Genomic DNA, 19,693 nt, shown 5'->3' with positions numbered 1-19,693 from the left:
TTTTTCTGAGCTGGTTTATATGTAGTATACATATATATTGTACTATTATTAGTTTCTTTTTTTTAAAATTTTATTAGGAGCTGCATTTTTTTTCCGATTGTTACTTTTTTTTTTTTTTTGATTTTTGGAAGTTGTTGATTTGGTGTACAGGCATGGAGACTTCGTAGTGCCTATAAGAACTGTTCTGTTCTTATCGCGATCTTTGTTTTTAGAAATCCGAGAACGTTGGTACGAGAACTACATGACTGGGAGAACGCCTTGGCTGCCTAAAGAGCAACTAGAGCAGGATCCCTGATGAACATGGACTTGATACTAGGAAAAATGAGATGTATGAAGCCCTAGTAGAATGGTACGTAGAGATTACAGCTTTCTTAATTAAGTCGTGGGCAACCTTTTGGTAGGCTTTCCCTTTCCTATGATATACAAATGCTTTCGCCCGAAAGCCTATAATAACCCTGGAAACAATTCGAGGGAGGAGGGTCACAGCTTATTCACAGATTTATAAGTCCCTTTTCACAGTTCCCTTCGGCCACTTGAAAGGTAGCCGCGCCTTGCAATCAAGCGAGACACGTTATCTTGCCTATGATAGACCTTGACAATTATCGTATTCTCTATCCTTGCGAGTCACCGTTCATCTCTCTTTGATGCTAAGTTACGGCTACCTTTCAAGATGGCAGGAACTGTGAAAGGGACGATTGTAGTGTTAGATTATGTAAGCTGATTCCAAGTATCGGAACCCTCCGTTCCAGTATATTTGAGCGGTAACGAAAACTTCTGTCCATTTTTTTTTTCAGGGTGAACTGCGCACCACGTAGCAGGGGCGACAAATGGCCTAACGTTTAGTGATGAAATAGCGAAAGAAAACATGTCAAGGATGGCGCCCGGCTGCGTGGGGACTGGGTATAGGAACTACTGAAGTAATCACGTGACAAGGTTAAAGTTTTCTAGCCTTGCTGGGTTTGACCAAACTTCCTTGAGGTTTCTTATGATGAGAAAAATTGCGTTGTCTGTCTTATAGCTTTTTCTGAGTTTGATAAGATGATGCCTTGTGGTCTACATTGGGTACCAACACGCACGAAGAACATCAGGTTTTTTGGTACCCAAGCTGACCACAATCAGCAAAACGCATTAACCCGTGTTTATTGTCTCAGAAAAGGTGTTTTCTTTCTTTCTCTGACCCTTGGCTGTTTATCAGTCGAAGACTTGTTCGTTCATCTTGAACAGGTAATTGGGAGAAGTATGGAGGAATACACTTGTATGATACCAGAGAGACCCAGGAAGGAGCGTTCTATCGTGCTGCCTTAACGTTTACACCATGGACCACTTCCAACAGCTCAGGGTGTAAGTACTTTTTGTATCCTCCGCTTTTCTCTTCTCCTCTTCTCTTCTCTTCTCTTCTTCTCTTCTTCTTCTCTTCTCTTCTCCTCTCTCTCTCTTCTCTTCTCTTCCCTTCCCTTCCCTTCCCTTCTGTTCTGTTCTGTTCTGTTCTGTTTTTGTCGGTCATTCCCTTTCCATCCATTTTTTCCTCTTTAAACTTGTTGGTTTGTTTCAGTGTATCGATGCCGCACGTGACATCCTGGACACAGAACTGACAGCTAGAGCAGGAGAGAGCTACAAACCGTGCCTATGGGGTAAGTGATTATCAATATACCATTTTCGAATTCCAAATTAACGCTGTGTTCCTTGATAACAAACTCGTTTACTTAGAGTTAACCTCAAATCATTGTTTAAATATTCACAAATTCCAAACGGTAAAGTAAAGAATGCACAAGCTCAACAATACGAACACTTTGAAATTCCAGGGACCTTCACTGGAACACGGGAATATTCTGCACAAAATCAAGTCTAAACCCTGAGCAACCGAGAACTCGAAAACTCGAGTATTAAATATATTATAAAGTTTTTGAATATGCCTTTAATATGATGCTTATTACCCATTCTGTCCCATCAGGCCATGGTAACGGTCAGATGTTATCAGAACTAGAAGAGATTATTCAATACAAGGTTGATTCCTGAGAGACGTGAATCCATCAAACGAACCTGGTGGAACAGACTACAGGTAACACAAAATATTAATATTTCTTGAATATTTCGAAAAAGTTATGCCGGTTAGAATGCGCAGTTACGAACGCACCGTACAGTGACCATTTTCTCGCATTCTGATTGGATAAAGAGTGATCTTGCTCTGTGATTGGTTAATAGAGGTCGTCAGCTCCGTGCCTCGACGACACAGCGCGCGTAATGTGTCTTACGAAGTGTCAAAAACACTCGTTTCTGACGTGCCGTGCATGACCATGGCGGTTGCATGCCCAAACATTTTGATTGGATGAACAGGGATATCGAGCCTTCTGATTGGTTCATTGGAGATCATCAGCTCCGTTCCCTGACGGTACTACTTGCGTGATGTTTCACTATCTTACGAAATTCACTTAAAGTGTCAAAAACGCTCAGTGCTGATGTGCCTTGCCGTGACCGCGATTGTTCCATGTCCAAGCATTTTGATTGGTTGAACAGGGATTTCGAGCCTTCCGATTGGTTCATTGGAGATTATCAGCTTCTTGTCGTCTCGTTTCACAGTCTTACTAAATCTATTCTATTACAGGGCTGTCAGCGTGTGGTTGAAGACTGGCAGAAGATCCTCCAGGTACGGTCCTTGGTCCTGACACCACAAGAAGACATGCAGTCATGGCTCAAGTATTCCAGTCCTGTGCCGTAAGAGTGGACGTCTGGCGCTCAGTCACAAGACCCTTGTCATGCTACTGGGTAGTGACCCATCAAAACACCCCTGATCAACCCCTACCAACTACCTATCCACAGGTGACGTTTGCCTACATGAAACACATGTGGAGAGAAGGACAAAAGGTTATTAATAGTAATCATGATTAACGTTTATGTTTACGTTTATGATTTATGTTTCTTCAAGAAAATGTCTTTCGGAAAGATATAGACTCCTTGCATGTGTCGTCAAAGCAACTCGATCTGGGAGACAAAACAAAAGTATTCCAATCTCCTGAGAATTGGAACCTACTGTTTTGTCCCTCAGATTGAGCTGCATTTCAAAGTGTCTGCAAGGGGTCTATTAACGAGAAAAATTTGCTTAAAAAAACTCATCCTTAATAACACTAATCATCGCATCAATGAGTGCAATAGGAGGTTAGCCCTATCTTGAATATCTCCTAGGATTGATTTTGAATTTGCATTTGAATTCTAATACTTAATAATGACAAATGATTAACAAATTCAAATGAAGTAAGATCTCCTGGCATGCAGTCAACTGTTTTCAGGCAGCATTTCAAACTAAGATAGGACAACTCGACTTTTTAACTGATAATACCGATTGAACGTAAGCAACAAATAAAATATATAAAGGATAGAGTTTAAATGAAAGAGAAAAAAGAAAGAGAAAAAAAGAAAGAAAGAAAGAAAAAAAAAGAAAGAAAGAAAGAAAATAATAAGAAAAAAAAAGAAAAGAAAAAAAGAAAAAGAAAGAAAAAATGAAAGAAAACAGAAAAAAGAAAAAAGAAAAATGAGACATGCGAGAGATAGGTTTCTACACCCACGTCCCTCTGACAAAAATTCAAAAAATCGATTCTACTTTGCCATACCCCCGAGACATCCGCAGAGCTGAGGCGTCGTATGGACTTCGGACCTGACGGCGATTAAATCCTTCTGCCCTTGGGTGTACGAATTACGCAAGAAAATGTTCTAGCCGAAGCATCAGGGGAGAGACCCAGCCGGCCCCCAGACCATATCGGCTAATCCCTTGCATCTCTGCCACGCACGGAATCGGTTGAAAAAAATAATATCAAAAAGTCTAGTCTATAAGGTGCATTGTTTTCACGACTATTATTGTGCTGATTCACCTGGAACCGTGGCCCAGTGGTAAAAACTTAGGCATGCATTCAGGATAAGTCAAGCCCTAGAGGTCGGGGTTAGTACCTGGATGGGTGACCTAAACATTGTTTCTACTCAAGTTTTTGCTCTTGTTCTTGTTCTATTTCTTTCTTTTCTTCTTCTTCTTCTTCTTCTTCTTCTTCTTCTTCTTTTTTTATTTTACTAAACTAACCAAGTTTTTTTTTCTTGATCTCGTTCTATTTTTTCTCCGTTTTTGTATTTTACTAAACTTTGTATCTAACCAAGTTTTTTTCTTTTTCTTGCTCTATTTTTTCTTTTTTTTTTCCTCTTTTTTTATTTATTTATTTATTTATTTTACTAAACATGCATCTAATCAAGTTTTTTTGTTCTATTTTTACTTTTCTTTTTCTTTTTTTATGTAAAACATATTTATAACCATATTGTTTTTACTAGCAGTTGGTTTTGTAATCTGAGAAATAAAGTTAGTCACCTGAAAAGCTACAAAGCTGACACCGACAAGGATTATGGGTAGATACATTTTGCATGTCTCAACAGCGTGATAGCTGTTGATGGACTTGAGATCTTCTACCAGTTACAAGTTCACCTCCTCTGAGCATCCTCAACTGCTGCAGTTTGTGTCAAAAGCTTTACTTGTTGGATATAAAACATTTGTCCATGATTCTCAGTGATCACAGCTTTCTAGGTTTTTGGTGACTAACTTTATTGAAATAAGTATATATAATACAAAGCTTAATGTTATCTATTGCTGTTCACCCAAATTCTTTACCCAGTCTCTGAGAGGCAGATTAGCTCCTAATCTCCTTCGTTGTAGCTTCTGTCAAGAGGCATTTTAACATTTTTTCGTAAATGTTCGTTTCCCAGGAGGATGCATTCCAACACCTTCAGCGTTTTGTTCATACGACTCTTCACCAACAAGCCTTGCAGTCGCTTTCTCCAACTGACGACGACAATAAACGAGAAGAACTACTCAAACTAGTAGCGAGGTACGAGTTGACTTGTACAATATGTAAATTAGCCATGGCCTGACTTAGACCAGCCCAGAAGTTGTTTCAGGGTTTGATCTGTGAGTCAGCCATGCCCTGACTTAGATCAGCCCAGAGGTTGTTTCAGGGCCGGGTTGTTCAAAGCTGGATTAGCTCTAATCCAGGATTAACTCTATAGGTCTTATTAGGATTTAACCCAGGATTAGCACTAATCGGGCTTTGAACAACTGGGCCCAGGGCTCTATCTGTGAGTTAGCCATGCCCTGACTTAGATCAGCCCAGAGGTTGTTTCAGGGTTCTATCTGTGAGTTAACCTTATCCTGACTTAGATCAGCCCAGAATATTGTTTCAGGGTTCCATCTGTGAGTTAGCCATGCCCTGACTTAGATCAGCCCAGAGGTTGTTTCAGGGTTCCATCTGTGAGTTAGCCATGCCCTGACTTAGATCAGCCCAGAGGTTGTTTCAGGGTTCCATCTGTGAGTTAGCCATGCCCTGACTTAGATCAGCCCAGAGGTTGTCTCAGGGTTTGATCTGTAAGTTAGCCGTGCCCTGATCAACCTAGAGGTTGTTTCATGCTATCTATAACATTTTTATCTTGATGTTTGTTTGTCGTCGTAGGTGCTATCTCAAACTAGGAGACTGGATGTCATCTCTCCAAGGCTTCAACGACAACACCATGCCTCAGATTCTTCAGTACTACTCAGCTGCCACCGACAATGACAGAAACTGTTACAAGGTATTTACATCTTGGCGAGACCTTGTCTGCGCCGTGCTTATGCCGTATTCCGGGTATTTGATTGGATGGAAAGTAAATTCTCGCGCAATGTGATTGTTCTGGCGTATATCTTGCCGTGTCACGTTCGTGATCGTGCTGTGAGCTTTTCACGGTCATACGAAAACTGTTCTACTCTAGTAAACACCGCAAATTTTTCGTTTGTGTTTACAGGCATGGCATTCATGGGCCTTCATGAACTTCGAGGCTGTTTTGTACTACAAGAACCAACAAGGACTCGAAAAGAATGGTGTGAACACTGCATCCCCGCTGACACCACCACCATCTCCTAAGGTGAGAGTATAACAAGAGTGTCCCTGGTGCTATAAACAAGTCTCCTGGGAGGGGAGGGAATGGCATTCATTGGCTGTAGAACTCGAAGAGGGGAAGTGAGGTTTATAGCCATCACGTACCAGCGGACGTTGGATGACAGACCAATAAAATCCTTATACTTTCGGGAATTGAATTTGTTTCTCGTCTAAAACGATTGCATTGATCCTGGCATCCAACATGGCTGCCGTCACATGATCGCGCAGAAACTATTTTTCAGAGTTCCAGAGCTTGGTCGATGCACTTGCATTGTGTTCGCTTATTATCTCTCCCAAACCAGAAGTAAAAGTTGGTTGCCTATAGACTACTTTAGCTAGGGCGTAATGTTCTCCTATTTTAGTCCATGTGTCATTCTCTAGAGTATCATTGCTCTGTTTAACAATTGTGCATGAGAAGACACATGAATATGGATACAACTCAAACAAAGAATCTTATTCCCAGGAGAATGACACGTTGTCTGAAATGTGAAAACGTTAGACCCAAGGTAAAAGAAAGTCTATTGCTGAGAATAACATTTAGTGAACTAGTATCCCATCCCTATGGGGTAGTTTGGGGTAGATAGCTCCATTCCACAAACCAAAGACTGCCAGTGTCACTAACGCAGCCAATCTGTTACCAGACCGTAAATCCCGTTATCTCCTACGCTGTTCCTGCAGTACAAGGTTTCTTTAAATCCATCGCCCTATCCAGCGGTAACTCCCTTCAAGACACGCTCAGACTGCTTACTCTGTGGTTCGACTACGGTCATCAATCAGAAGTGTACGAGTCATTGGTGGAAGGGATCAAGACCATCCAGATAGACACGTGGCTACAGGTGATACCACAGCTGATTGCCAGGATTGATACACCTAGACAGCTGGTGGGAAGACTTATTCATCAACTGTTGACTGATATTGGAAAACACCATCCACAGGTAAGAAGAGTTGAATAGTATGCATGTGTTGATGACGGTGATGATGATGATGAGGATGATGATGATGATAAGAAGGGTTGAACAGTATGCATGTGTTGATGATGGTGATGATGATGATGATGATAAGAAGGGTTGAACAGTATGCATGTGTTGATGACGGTGATGAAGATGATGATGAGGATGATGATGATGATAAGAAGGGTTGAACAGTATGCATGTGTTGATGACGGTGATGAAGATGATGATGAGGATGATGATAATGATAAGAAGGGTTGAACAGTATGCATGTGTTGATGACGGTGATGAAGATGATGATGAGGATGATGATAATGATAAGAAGGGTTGAACAGTATGCATGTGTTGATGATGGTGATGAAGATGATGATGAGGATGATGATAATGATAAGAAGGGTTGAACAGTATGCATGTGTTGATGACGGTGATGAAGATGATGATGAGGATGATGATGATGATAAGAAGGGTTGAACAGTATGCATGTGTTGATGACGATGATGAAGATCATGATGATAACGACCTTGATGTTGGTGATGACGTTGAAATTGACAGTTAATATTGATGGCTGGAGTGATGTTGATGTGCTATTTAAGAAGATATTGATGATGATAGTGTTGGTGATGATGATGGTGGTCATGATAATGGTGGTGGTAGTGGTGTTGATGATATTGATGATGATATTGATGATGATAGTGATGATGATAGTGATGATGGTGATGATGACGGTGATGAGGATGATAATGGTGATGATGAGGATGAGGATATCAATAATGATGGTGGTGGTGGAGATGATGATGATAGTGATGGTGGTGGTGATGATGATGATAGTGATGATGATGATGATAATGATAGTGATGATGATGGTGACAATGATGGTGATGTTGGTGATGATGATAATGTTCGTGATGATTAATATAGTGATGGTGATGACGATGGCGATGATGATACCAACATACACAATGATATTAATAACAACATACCATTTTCTGTCCAGGCTCTTATCTATCCCCTCACAGTGGCATCCAAGTCAGCTAGCAGTGCGCGTTACAGTGCAGCCAATCAGATCCTAAAGAACATGTGCGAACACAGCAAACAACTTGTACAACAAGCAATAATGGTAAGAAAATGAGCAGAACCATCCCTAGTTTAGACTACAACCTCTCCTTCCCAAAATAATTACACAAGGACTAGAACCAAAATCTTAAGATTTACGAATAAAACAGCTTACGGCTCGTGCTTGTCCTTACACCTCTTTCGTGCTCACGCCACTTTCTGCGTGCTTTATTACTGAATGGAGCACGGAAAAAGCTGTTTTATTCGTTTTATTATATAGTTACTAATTTGTTTTCGGTATTGAATTTATTTACGCAAAAAGATAGACGGTCGCAGGATCTAGCAGCACTTCGCGCACGCGGATGGCGTCAGCACTGTGCTCCCTTCACTAATAAAGCAAAGTTTTCGATCCATCAGTGCGCGCGTACTATCCTGACTATGTAATAAAAATGGCTAAATCACAGATCGAATTAGCCATTCCGAGATTGAAGAAAAAGCTGGTTGGAGTTGGCATCGCAGTGCATCGTGGGGACATATTTCCAAGATGGCGTCTATTTAGTCCCGTAAAATAGAAAAACGTTTTTCATCAATTTGCGCGCGTACACTCTTTCACTTTCGATTTTAGCGATCAAAACAATAAACGGAAAGAGCGCACGCGCAAAGTTGATGACGCAGGGGAGTAGGGTAAGTCGAAATTTAAGCTGCATCGGGTTACTAAAAATAGTCCAACCGGGAATTTACATGGCGCGCGCATTATTAAGAAGTTTCCCTCTCTTATTTATGCTCTCTTGTCTTCACATAAATGCAGCACAAGTTCTCTACTTACTCCAGCATGAATTAATTTTAGGTGAGCGAAGAACTCATTCGTGTGGCTATCCTCTGGCACGAGTTATGGCACGAGGGATTAGAGGAAGCATCACGCTTGTATTTTGGTGAAGGTAACGTGAAGGGCATGTTTGCTGTACTGGAGCCTCTGCATCAGATGATGGAACGAGGACCTCAGACCCTAAAAGAAACTTCCTTCAATCAGGTTAGTATGGTACTGAGACATATACACCCTACTAAGGAGCTTGGGGTGGCCGTCTCTTTTGGGTCTGGCCTGAAAAGCTAGGTATCAAAAGGAAAGGCTAGGAAATTTGTCTGAAGTTGTTGGGGTCATGAGATCTAGAGACCTTGAGGGCTTTGGGGTCTGACGTTCTAGTGGTGTGGAAGCATTTGGAATCTGGAGGTCTAGAAGTCTGAGGGTTTAGGAGTTTGGAAAGCTTGGGATCTAGTGGTCTAGGGATCTTGAGGGCTTTGGGATCTGAAATTCTTGGGTCTGGAAGCATTTGGATTCTTGAGGTCTAGAATTTTAGGTGTTTAGGGGTTTGGTTTAATGGTTTGGGAGCATCCTTTAAGTTTCTAGTCACAGGGCATTGGTGGTATGGTTTTCCCACCATTTTGGCATAACTTGATATCATCATTCAAATTGACTGTAATACTCAGGCGTATGGCCGTGACCTGATGGAAGCCCAAGAATGGTGTCGTAGATACCAGAAGTCTAACAACGTCAAGGATCTGACTCAGGCATGGGACCTGTATTACATGGTATTCAGACGAATATCCAAACAGCTACCACAGGTAGGGGCTTAATGACTATCACGTGTACGCCCATGCGCAGTTACTACATGTAGGGGCTTAACGAGCACCACGTGTACGCCCATGCGCAGTTACCACAGGTAGGGGCTTAACGAGCACCACGTGTACGCCCATGCGCAGTTACCACAGGTAGGGGCTTAACGACCATCACGTGTACTCCCATGCGCAGTTACTACAGGTAGGGTCTTAAGTACCATCACGTGTACGCCCATGCGCAGTTACTACAGTTTTGCCAGGTTTAATATCAACCATCCACCAACACCATGGTCATGTTTTTAAAACGAAAAGGCCCTTTGCAGCTCAGTAATCACGTGCTGATTAATTCACTAAGAGCAAATGAATGAACATCTTGATTCCCACGGGTAAAATATACTGGTGAGCAAACAAACTTTCTACAACCTGTTTCGAGAGACGGTAATAAAACTGCATTCCGTAACACACTGGTTACACATCGTTTCATTCAGTTCTTAACAAGTAGCTAAAAAGAATCACCAATTTAGAATGAAATAAAAAATTTTGCTCACCAGTACAGACACGGGATCCTTAACTGCAAAGGGCCTATTCCAACTGATTAGAGCTGTGCTCCGAGGTCATACATGGACTGTATAGCGGCTGCCAGAGGCGCCTTCGCATGCGTTCAGTTCTATCCAGTTGAGCTGCGCCACTGCTGTACTTTGCGGTAGTGATTAACGATGACAATTTTGTGTTTGTTTTATGAATGATTGCACAACCAACGATTCCATGTTTTCAGATGTTGTTTTTGTTCCATCAGACCACCCTCAGTTTGGTCTTTGGCAAGTCATTTCTGACCCCAGGATAGATAAAATTTTTATTATTTCCTATAGATTATATTTTAAAGTAAAATCGATTCTTTTAAATTTAAAGCTGACGTCACTCGAGTTGCAGTACGTTTCTCCTAAGCTCCTGATGTCACGTGATCTCGAGCTAGCCGTACCAGGAACGTACGAGCCACACAAACCAGTCATACACATCCGTCACGTGCATTCGTCGCTTAACGTAATCACTTCTAAACAAAGACCTCGAAAACTCTGCATCACAGGTAAGTAATGTCTCTATATCCCATGATCCTTTGCGGGTTATTAATAAAGGGGTATGGTCAAAACAGGGGTTCAAAATTGCCCTATTTCACTATGAGGGTCACTGCTTGTTTTTGTGGGGGATAGAATCGCTAAATCCTATAGAAAATTCAACAAAATGTGCTCCTAGCGAAACAGTTTAATCTAAAATGGCCTGGTTTTCAGATATAATATGTGTTAATATGTACTAAAAAATATTCTGAGCGTTTGCTGGCTATTCTACTTCTCTTCGTGGATTGATACGGGTTTTAGAACAATTTTCGGTGAATTTGCGTTGATTTGACCCCCTCCGACGACCATGATCCTTTGCGTTTAAACAATAGATTGTTTTGATGTGACGTCATAGTGAATCAGGGCAATTGAGAACTCGATTTTATAGTCTCCTTGCAGGTGACGTTAAAGTAGCTCAATTTGGAAGACAAAACAAGAGAATTTCAATCTACTTAGAATTAGAAACCCATTGTTATGTCCTCCAAACTGAGCTGCATTCCGACGTGATGAAAGGGGTATATTGATTGATATGGTGGCTACCCATAAATACCCCCTGCCACCCAGAGACCTGTTGAAATGCTCGAAACTGGGTGTCCATAGAGACTATTTCTATACAATACCCCGGTACTCCCTAACCAAATTATACAACGAATTGAAATATTCCAACCAATTTGAATAACTATTGTTCTGGAATGACTAGCGATTGACTAGCCTCTTATACATGTAAAATCACTCTCATGTTTCCGCGTCAACACGAGGCACGTCATTTATTTTTCTCAAATTGGCCGCCATATTTCGATTCGGTGTATATTCGTTCATTTTTTCACCCATTCTTTCATTCGTTTTGTAGGGAGCAATGGATCCGAGTTCATGTTCCTTCTCAAAGGACACGAGGATTTGCGTCAGGACGAACGTGTCATGCAGCTTTTTGGTCTCGTCAACACATTGTTATCAAGTGACAGAGCAACATCCAAGAGACATTTGAGGTACCAAACTACCAGCTTTGGGCTCCCTGTGGTGTTAGCCTGACACAGGTAGCCCACACGTCCTAATAATTTATCTCTTTTCTTCACAGTATTCAACGATATGCTGTTATTCCACTCTCCACCAACTCTGGTCTGATTGGCTGGGTCCCGCATTGTGATACATTACATGCCCTTATAAGGGATTACCGAGAAAAGAAAAAGATCCTCTTGAATATTGAACACCGTATTATGCTTAGGGTAAGTAGACTTCCGGGTCCGGTTTTAAGGCTGTTATAACTTTGGGCTCCCTGTGGTCTGGCCTCGTTTAGTTTTCTTGTTACTCCTTTTCCAAGATGGATGGAAAAAAAAAAAAAAAGAAAAAAAGAAAAGTACATTTATTATTTGTATTTTCAATTTGTTAACATTTTCCCATTTTTATCCCATTTTCAATTCATTCCATTTTTTCATCTGATATCACTTTATTTTTCCCAGATGGCTCCTGACTATGACCACCTGACGTTGATGGAGAAAGTCGAAGTGTTTGAACATGCTTTGGCCAATACTAATGGCGACGACTTGGCTAAACTACTGTGGCTGAAGAGCCCAAGCTCTGAGGTTTGTGTGAATAAGATATCCAAGCTAAGACCCATACTTGGGTGTTATGTAACACATGCCATTGCCTTGAGAATAAGATGTGTCCAACTCACTTCCTTATAAATGTACTGGTAATGATAGAAATAATAGTAAAATGAAACATGGTCTGAAATGGCAACAAATATTACACCAACCTCAATAGACCCATTTAACTTGGGCCACCACCACCACTACCACCATCTCCACCACCAACACTACCATCACCACTACCACCACCACTACCACCACCACCACCACTACCACCACCACTACCACCACCACTACCACCACCACCACTACCATCACCACCACTACCACTACCACTACCATCACCACCACTACCATCACCACTACCACCAACACTACCATCACCACTACCACCACCACTACCATCACCCCTACCACCACCACTACCACCACCACCACCACTACCATCGCCACTACCACCACAGCTACCGCCACCACCACCACCACCACCACTACCACCACCACCACTACCACCACCACCACTACCACCACCCCCACCACCAACACTACCATCATCACCACCACCACTATCACCACCACCACTACCACCCCCACCACCACTACCATCACCACTACCACCACCCCCCCCCCCCCCCCAACACTACCACCACCACCACTACCATCAGCACCACACTACCATTTACAGTCAAGTACTTGATATCCCTCATGAGTGGTTAACCAATGTCTTACAGGTTTGGTTTGATCGTCGCACTAACTACACCAGATCTCTTGCTGTCATGTCTATGGTGGGGTATGTCCTTGGTCTTGGAGACAGGTAAGTGGTCGTGGTAACCTTTGACTCTCTTAGTAAAACCTAACTTACTAATATTTTGTGGTTTCAGACATCCATCTAATCTGATGTTAGACCGACTGAGTGGACGTATTCTACACATCGATTTTGGGGATTGCTTTGAGGTCAGTGCGATGTATTAAACATAAGCTCTTTATTTTGTGGACTGTTTGTTTATGAAGTCGTATTTTTGTATAGGTTGCGATGACCAGAGAAAAATTCCCTGAGAAAATTCCATTTCGATTGACTAGAATGTTAACTAATGCAATGGAGGTAGGTTGTTATAAGTCACTAGAAATTGCGTTCTCTCCTCTCCTCTCCTCTCCTCTCCTCTCTCCCCTTCTCTCCTCTCCTCTCTTCCAATCTTGCCTTTATTGTTGCTTGTTAAACAATTAAAAACACGTGATCAATCCTTCTCATGTTTCCTCCATGCAGGTGACAGGAATCGACGGCAACTATCGCATGACATGCGAGAGCGTGATGCGAACCCTGCGCGAACACAAAGACAGTCTGATGGCTGTACTGGAAGCCTTTGTCTATGATCCCTTACTCAACTGGAGGCTTATGGACAGCGGTATGTATAAACCGAGAATGCAAATTTTTATCGTGGCATCGTCATTCTCGTCCCCAGACCCTTATCATTGACACTAGAGAAAAACGTTTGCGCGTTCGTGCACTTCAGCACGTTTTCTAAGAATTTTGAAGAGTTTGGGTGAGAAAATAAATGTTTGTTTTCTCCAAGTATACAAAAAAGTTCAAGAGTATACTTTTGTCAGACCAAGATACCGTATTAACTAACACAATATGAAAGAATTAGCCTTAAGTTTCAAGCATGAACACTAAGTTTTGGCATTTTGTGGGGTCCAATTTATCAGGCATGTTTGAAAATCAAATTAAATTATGTTTTGACTAATTTGCATACGGATTCAGAGCATGCGCAGACGTTTTTCTCTCTTGTCCTTATCATTATTATGTGCAGTTTTGAGCATGCGCAGAGCGAATGGCTTGAAAATGATAATAGGCGTTGATGTATGATTATGATGAATGTTTTGCAGCTGCTCCTAAGATCAAACGTTCTAAAGGTCGTTCAGACACCATGTCAGAGGGCGCTGAAGGTAAAGAAATTAAGAGAAATATAATTATCACAGATTGTATTTACAATGATTTTGCCATTATTGTCGCTCCTTGACTCACACAACAACCCAAAACCTTACTTACCCATCTACTTACCTACCCAACTACCTACCCACCCACCCACACCCACTCGCCTACCCACCCACCCACTCACCTACCCTTCCACGTACTTACCTACCCAACCACCTACCCAACCACCCAAACACTCACTCGCCTACCCACCCACCCACCCACTCACCTACCCTTCCACCTACTTACCTACCCAACCACCTACCCACGCACCCAAACACACTCGCCTACCCACCCACCCACTCACCTACCCTTCCACCAACCCACCGACCCAATCGCCTACTCACCCACCCACTCGCCTACTAACCCACCTATCAACCTATTAACCTATCACCTCACTCTCCCACTCATTCACCTACCCACCCACCTACCCACTGACCTACCCAACCAGGTGCTCACCTACCCAACCACTTACTCACCCGCCTAACAACCCAACACGTTACTAACCCACCCGTTCACTCACGTACCAACCACCTCACACCCACCCAACTACTCGCCTACCCAACCACCTACCTATTCTACTTATTCATCCACCCATTTTGTCATCCATCACTCTTTTAGGTCGTGTAAGTTGCCTACTAGAGTGGTTTTCATAAAGCCGTGAAACAAAGTGTATAGAGGTTTTGGACTTCCATGTGACGGCCGCCATGTTAGATGGCAGGAACAATACATATAAAATACAATCGTTTTACATGAGAAAGAATTCAATTCCCAAGAGCAAAGGGATTTTATTGTTCTGCCATCTAACCATAGGAAGCCCAAGCTGTATTATGGGATGGGAACGTGATGGTGCAAAACCTCTATTCCTTAGAGTGGTAACAGTCAGAACAATACAATAGAAAACAATAGTACTAAATACGCTAAGTTGTATTTCACGGGTTTATTAAAACCACTCTAGCGTTGCAGGTATTACTGTCTTGTTTCGCGACTTCTGACACGAAACATGCTACTAGACAATGTTGAAACAATAGAAAACTCGCAAGCGTGCTGTCTGCAGTTATAAAGCACGCGGGGATAGGTAGAACACGAGAGAAATGTTAGGAGAGTTAGGACACTTAGGACACTAGTTAGAAGTGTTAGGATACTTCTCGAGTGTTCTGTCAATCCCCAAGTGCTTTATATCTCCACACAGCTCAACAAGCAAGTTTTTTATTTCTTTTATAAAATGCAAAGGGCGGGTGCGTGTTGTGTGCTCTCATAAAGCACGCGCTCCCAACCAATCAGAATACGAGATTTATAACAGTTATTTTGTATGTGTGATAATGTGTGCAGCAATGTTGTCATGTGTATAAGCGTTATTATGCAGGCGTAAGGTACATTATTCACTGTTTTCTGCTTTTTTTCACCACAGACATGTTAGAAGGTGTCGAGGTCAGTCGTGACAAGCCGACCAACAAGAAAGCAGAACCTCTTCATTCTATTGGTTAGTGAGATAAGAGCAAACCCCTGGAAAATAAAAGTATTTGTGGAGGTTTTAAAACAACTATAATATATCCCCTTAGATTAAGTTTTCACCATTTCAGACCACGTGTCATTCCGTAGAGTATCATTCTCCTCAATACAAGCACTGTGCTTTGGTTCTCAGCAGTATCAAACAAAGAATGTGAAGATATTGTTGAAAAATACAGACAAAATATAAGAGACCTACTCCAATGTTCTCCTATTTCGGAACACGTGTCATTCCCTAGAGTATCATTTATTTAACGCTTGCACATGAGAAGACACATGAATGGATATGGATGCAACTCAAACAAAGAATCTTATTCTCAAGATTTTGGCACGTGTTCTGAATTGGGAAAACATTATGACTAAGGTAAAGAGGTATTTTAGCATGAAAGATAATGTTTTATTTTTTGTTTTAATTCAGAGGATGAAAATGCTCATAAACCTGAGGCTTTGAACAAGAAAGCACTGGATATTATTACTCGTGTGAGAGACAAGTTAACTGGTGAGCTGGCTGGGATATCTGTCTATTACAAAGAATCATTATCATCAACCAATTCATCATCATCGCCATCATCATCATGAACACCATCATCATCATCACATCTACCACCACCATCATCATCATCATCAACCAGTTCATCTTCATCATCATCATTGTCATCATCATCACATCTACCGTCATCAGTATCATCATCATCATTGCCATCATCATCATCATTGCATCACCATCATCATTATCACTATCATCGCCATCATCATCACTATCATCGCCATCATCATCACTATCATCATCACCACCATCATTATCATCACTATCATCGCCATCATCATCACTATCATCGCCATCATCATCACTATCATCATCACCACCATCATTATCATCACTATCATCGCCATCATCATCACTATCATCATTGCCATCATCACCATCATTATCACTATCATCGCCATCATCATCATCATCATAACCCCATTTCTCAATCTTTTCACAGGTGGTGATTTTGCTAAGCGCAACACCCTTGAAGTACCATCCCAAGTGGACCTGTTGATCAAACAGGCTGTCTCCCATGAAAACTTGTGCCAGTGTTACATTGGATGGTGAGTAAAGTATTTCTATCGCCGGATACCTTTTCGTCGTTGCCTGAGACGCTAAACCATATCTATCCATTTTCCAGTAGTTATGTAATATCTATTTAGTACCATTACTCAGGTGATTATAGTAAATCCTGCTCCCTGATTGGTTGAATATTGATATACAACAATATTTAGTACCATTAACCAGATGATTATAGAAAAATCGTGCGCCCTGATTGGTCGAGAACTTGGGACTATTTAGCAATTGGTCCTCGAGCACGAATGGGCTATGAGTCAATAGTCCATGAGGCCGAAAAATCCAACTATAACAGAAGTTTTTTTCATGCACTCTTTCTCTTTTTTTTTTTTTGTATCGTACAATAATCAATTTATTACACTGTTAGTTGTGTATTGCAGCCGGATAATTTTACGAGTTAAGCTGTATTTTTTCTCGCCCCGTAGCCGCTTTCACTTATATAACCTCTATATACTGAATGTTCACTTTCAGGTGCCCTTTCTGGTAATACAACAATGTACCTCTTCCAGAGACTATATACAGCACGGACACGGTCTTCTCTGGGTATTGAGCGCTTCTTAAATAGTATCAATAACTATTAGTATTAATATTATTATTTTATGATTATTTGACAATCAAGACTTCTTTATTTTTTAAGACGCGTGTCATTCTCTTGAGAATATGATTCTTTGTTTGAGTTGTATTCATATTCATGTGTCTTCTGTGCAACCATTAAACAAAGAAACGATACTCAAGAAAATGACACGTGGACTGAAATAAGAAAGCACTACGCACAAGGTAATGTGGTGTAATACCTATAAGGATAATAAATGTATATATCAGAACGCGCTAGATGACCCCCCTGGGCAACGATATGATTCTTTAGGCGCGTGATTTTCTTTAATAAAAGTTAGTACTAACTGCTGTGAACTATGTGCTGTCCCAGCAATGTCAAATAATTGAGATATAATTATACCAAATAGATTTAAAACTTACCGTCCTAATAGGCCCTTTGCAGTTAACGGTCATGTGTCTGTACTGGTGAGCAAAATTTTTTATTTCATTTTAAATTGGCAATTCTTTTTAGCTACTTGTAAAGAACTGAATGAAACGATCTGTAACGAGTGTGCTACGAAATGCAGTTTTATTACGATCTCTCGAAACAGGTTGTATAAAGTTTGTTTGCTCACCAGTATATTTCACCCATGGGAATCAAGATGTTCATTCATTTGCTCTCAGTGAATTAATCAGCACGTGATTACTGAGCTGCAAAGGACTTATTAACTTTATCACCTTCATGCTTGTCTTGTCAGAAGAAGTGTTAATAACAATTCAATTAAAATAATTATTTACCCCTCGATGAAGAAAGAGGATTCTTTGTGCTATTTCGAAGTCTAAATATTCACAAATAACAACGGTAGGTAAAGAATGCGCAACTTCAGCAATAAGTCAGTTCATAGCTTAAAAACTGTTTTCAGTGCGCATGCGATTTTATCCCGAATTTCTCGCCTTCTTTTGTCTAAACCTTTTTTTTTCCATAATAAAACAAAAGATGAGAAATTTGTATAGGAAATCGCACGATCTCGAGTACAATTTGGAAATTAATAGACACGAGTAATGTTTTGAAAGTACCTGTAATTGCACGAGCCTTTAGGCGAGTGCGATTAAAGAACTTTCAAAACATTACGAGTGTCTATTAATTCCTAATTGTACGAGAAGATCGTGCGATTTTTTGTTTATAGTTCACTCAACAAAATTTCAGTAAAAAATGCAAAGCGACGCCGTTCATCTTTGTCTATTTGGCGGCCGATTTTCAGTCCATCGCGCAACTGTAATGCATAAAAAAGATTAGCTCTTATTAGCTTTTACGCCTTTTTTTTTTTTGCCGCTGTTTATTGTTTTGGCCGTGTTTCCATAGCGACTTAATTCGGTACTCCTACGGAGAACAATTAACCTTATAATTGTACTCCTATCGACCAATCAGAATCGAGTAATTTTGTTGAGTGTACTATAAAGGATAAAATCGCATGCGCACTGCAATAAATTCTTAAACTATGAACTGGCCTATACGAATACGTATACCCGCTCTTCCGTTCTGTGCCACCCAAGTCCATTTTACACATTCCTCTTCACATGCCTTTAAAGATGTCTCTTCCTTAATACAGACATCTGGTAAAATGGCCCAAAATGACCTATTTTGAATTTACCTCATATTATACAAATTTTTCGAAGAGCTATGAAAATGGCCCAAAAACGATTAAAACCATGGGCTATAGTCCATGCTTTTTGCCTCAAAATGGCCCAAAATTACCTATTTTGCATTTACCTCATATTATACAAATTTTTTCAAAATGTGTGAAAATGGCCCAAAAACAATCAAAACCATGGGCCATAGTCCATGGTTTTTGCCTCAAAATGGCCCAAAATGACCTATTTTGCATTTACCTCATATTATGCAAATTTTTTAAAGAGATGTGAAAATGGCCCTAAAACGATCAAAATCATGGGGTATAGTCCATGCTTTTTGCCTCAAAATGGCCCAAAATGACCTATTTTGCATTTACCTCATATTATACAAATTTTTCAAAGAGCTATCAAAATGGCCCAAAAACGATTAAAACCATGGGCTATAGTCCATGCTTTTTGCCTCAAAATGGCCCAAAATGAACTATTTTACATTAAACTTATATTATGTAAATTTTTTCAAAAAGGAGTGAAAATGGCCCTAAAACGATCAAAACCATGGGCTATAGTCCATGCTTTTTGCCTCAAAATGGCCCAAAATGACCTATTTTGCATTTACCTCATAATATGCAAATTTTATCAAAATGTGTGAAAATGGCCCAAAAACGTTCAAAAGCATGGGCTATA

The 19,693-nt window shown here is 40.8% G+C and overlaps 1 protein-coding gene and 1 long non-coding RNA gene across 2 annotated transcripts in view; one reads left to right on the top strand and one right to left on the bottom strand.

Moving 5' to 3' along the window:
- Positions 1–19,693, bottom strand: part of LOC116306542 (uncharacterized) — a 163,559-nt gene that overhangs the window by 83,215 nt on the left and 60,651 nt on the right. The gene's annotated exons all lie outside the window — the stretch shown is intronic.
- LOC148911484 (serine/threonine-protein kinase mTOR-like) lies at positions 1,627–18,190 on the top strand. Its single transcript, XM_089029885.1, is given in 25 exon segments — positions 1,627–1,631; positions 2,005–2,059; positions 2,603–2,704; positions 2,706–2,783; positions 2,785–2,862; positions 4,738–4,859; positions 5,478–5,595; positions 5,806–5,925; positions 6,581–6,874; positions 7,884–8,006; positions 8,790–8,972; positions 9,428–9,562; positions 10,466–10,640; positions 11,519–11,654; positions 11,744–11,891; positions 12,126–12,248; positions 12,986–13,068; positions 13,136–13,208; positions 13,282–13,356; positions 13,519–13,657; positions 14,139–14,198; positions 15,638–15,709; positions 16,154–16,234; positions 16,725–16,830; positions 17,315–18,190. Coding segments are annotated over 25 exon segments (2,700 nt in total). The 3' UTR covers positions 17,331–18,190.

Source organism: Actinia tenebrosa, unplaced genomic scaffold (assembly GCF_029948245.1).
Source record: "Actinia tenebrosa isolate PJP-AT-01 unplaced genomic scaffold, QUT_ActTen_1.0 PGA_scaffold14__42_contigs__length_11649687, whole genome shotgun sequence".
Classification (NCBI taxonomy): domain Eukaryota; kingdom Metazoa; phylum Cnidaria; class Anthozoa; order Actiniaria; family Actiniidae; genus Actinia; species Actinia tenebrosa.
The sequence above is the reverse complement of the archived record's forward strand: the minus strand, read 5'-3'. Positions and strand labels throughout refer to the sequence as shown.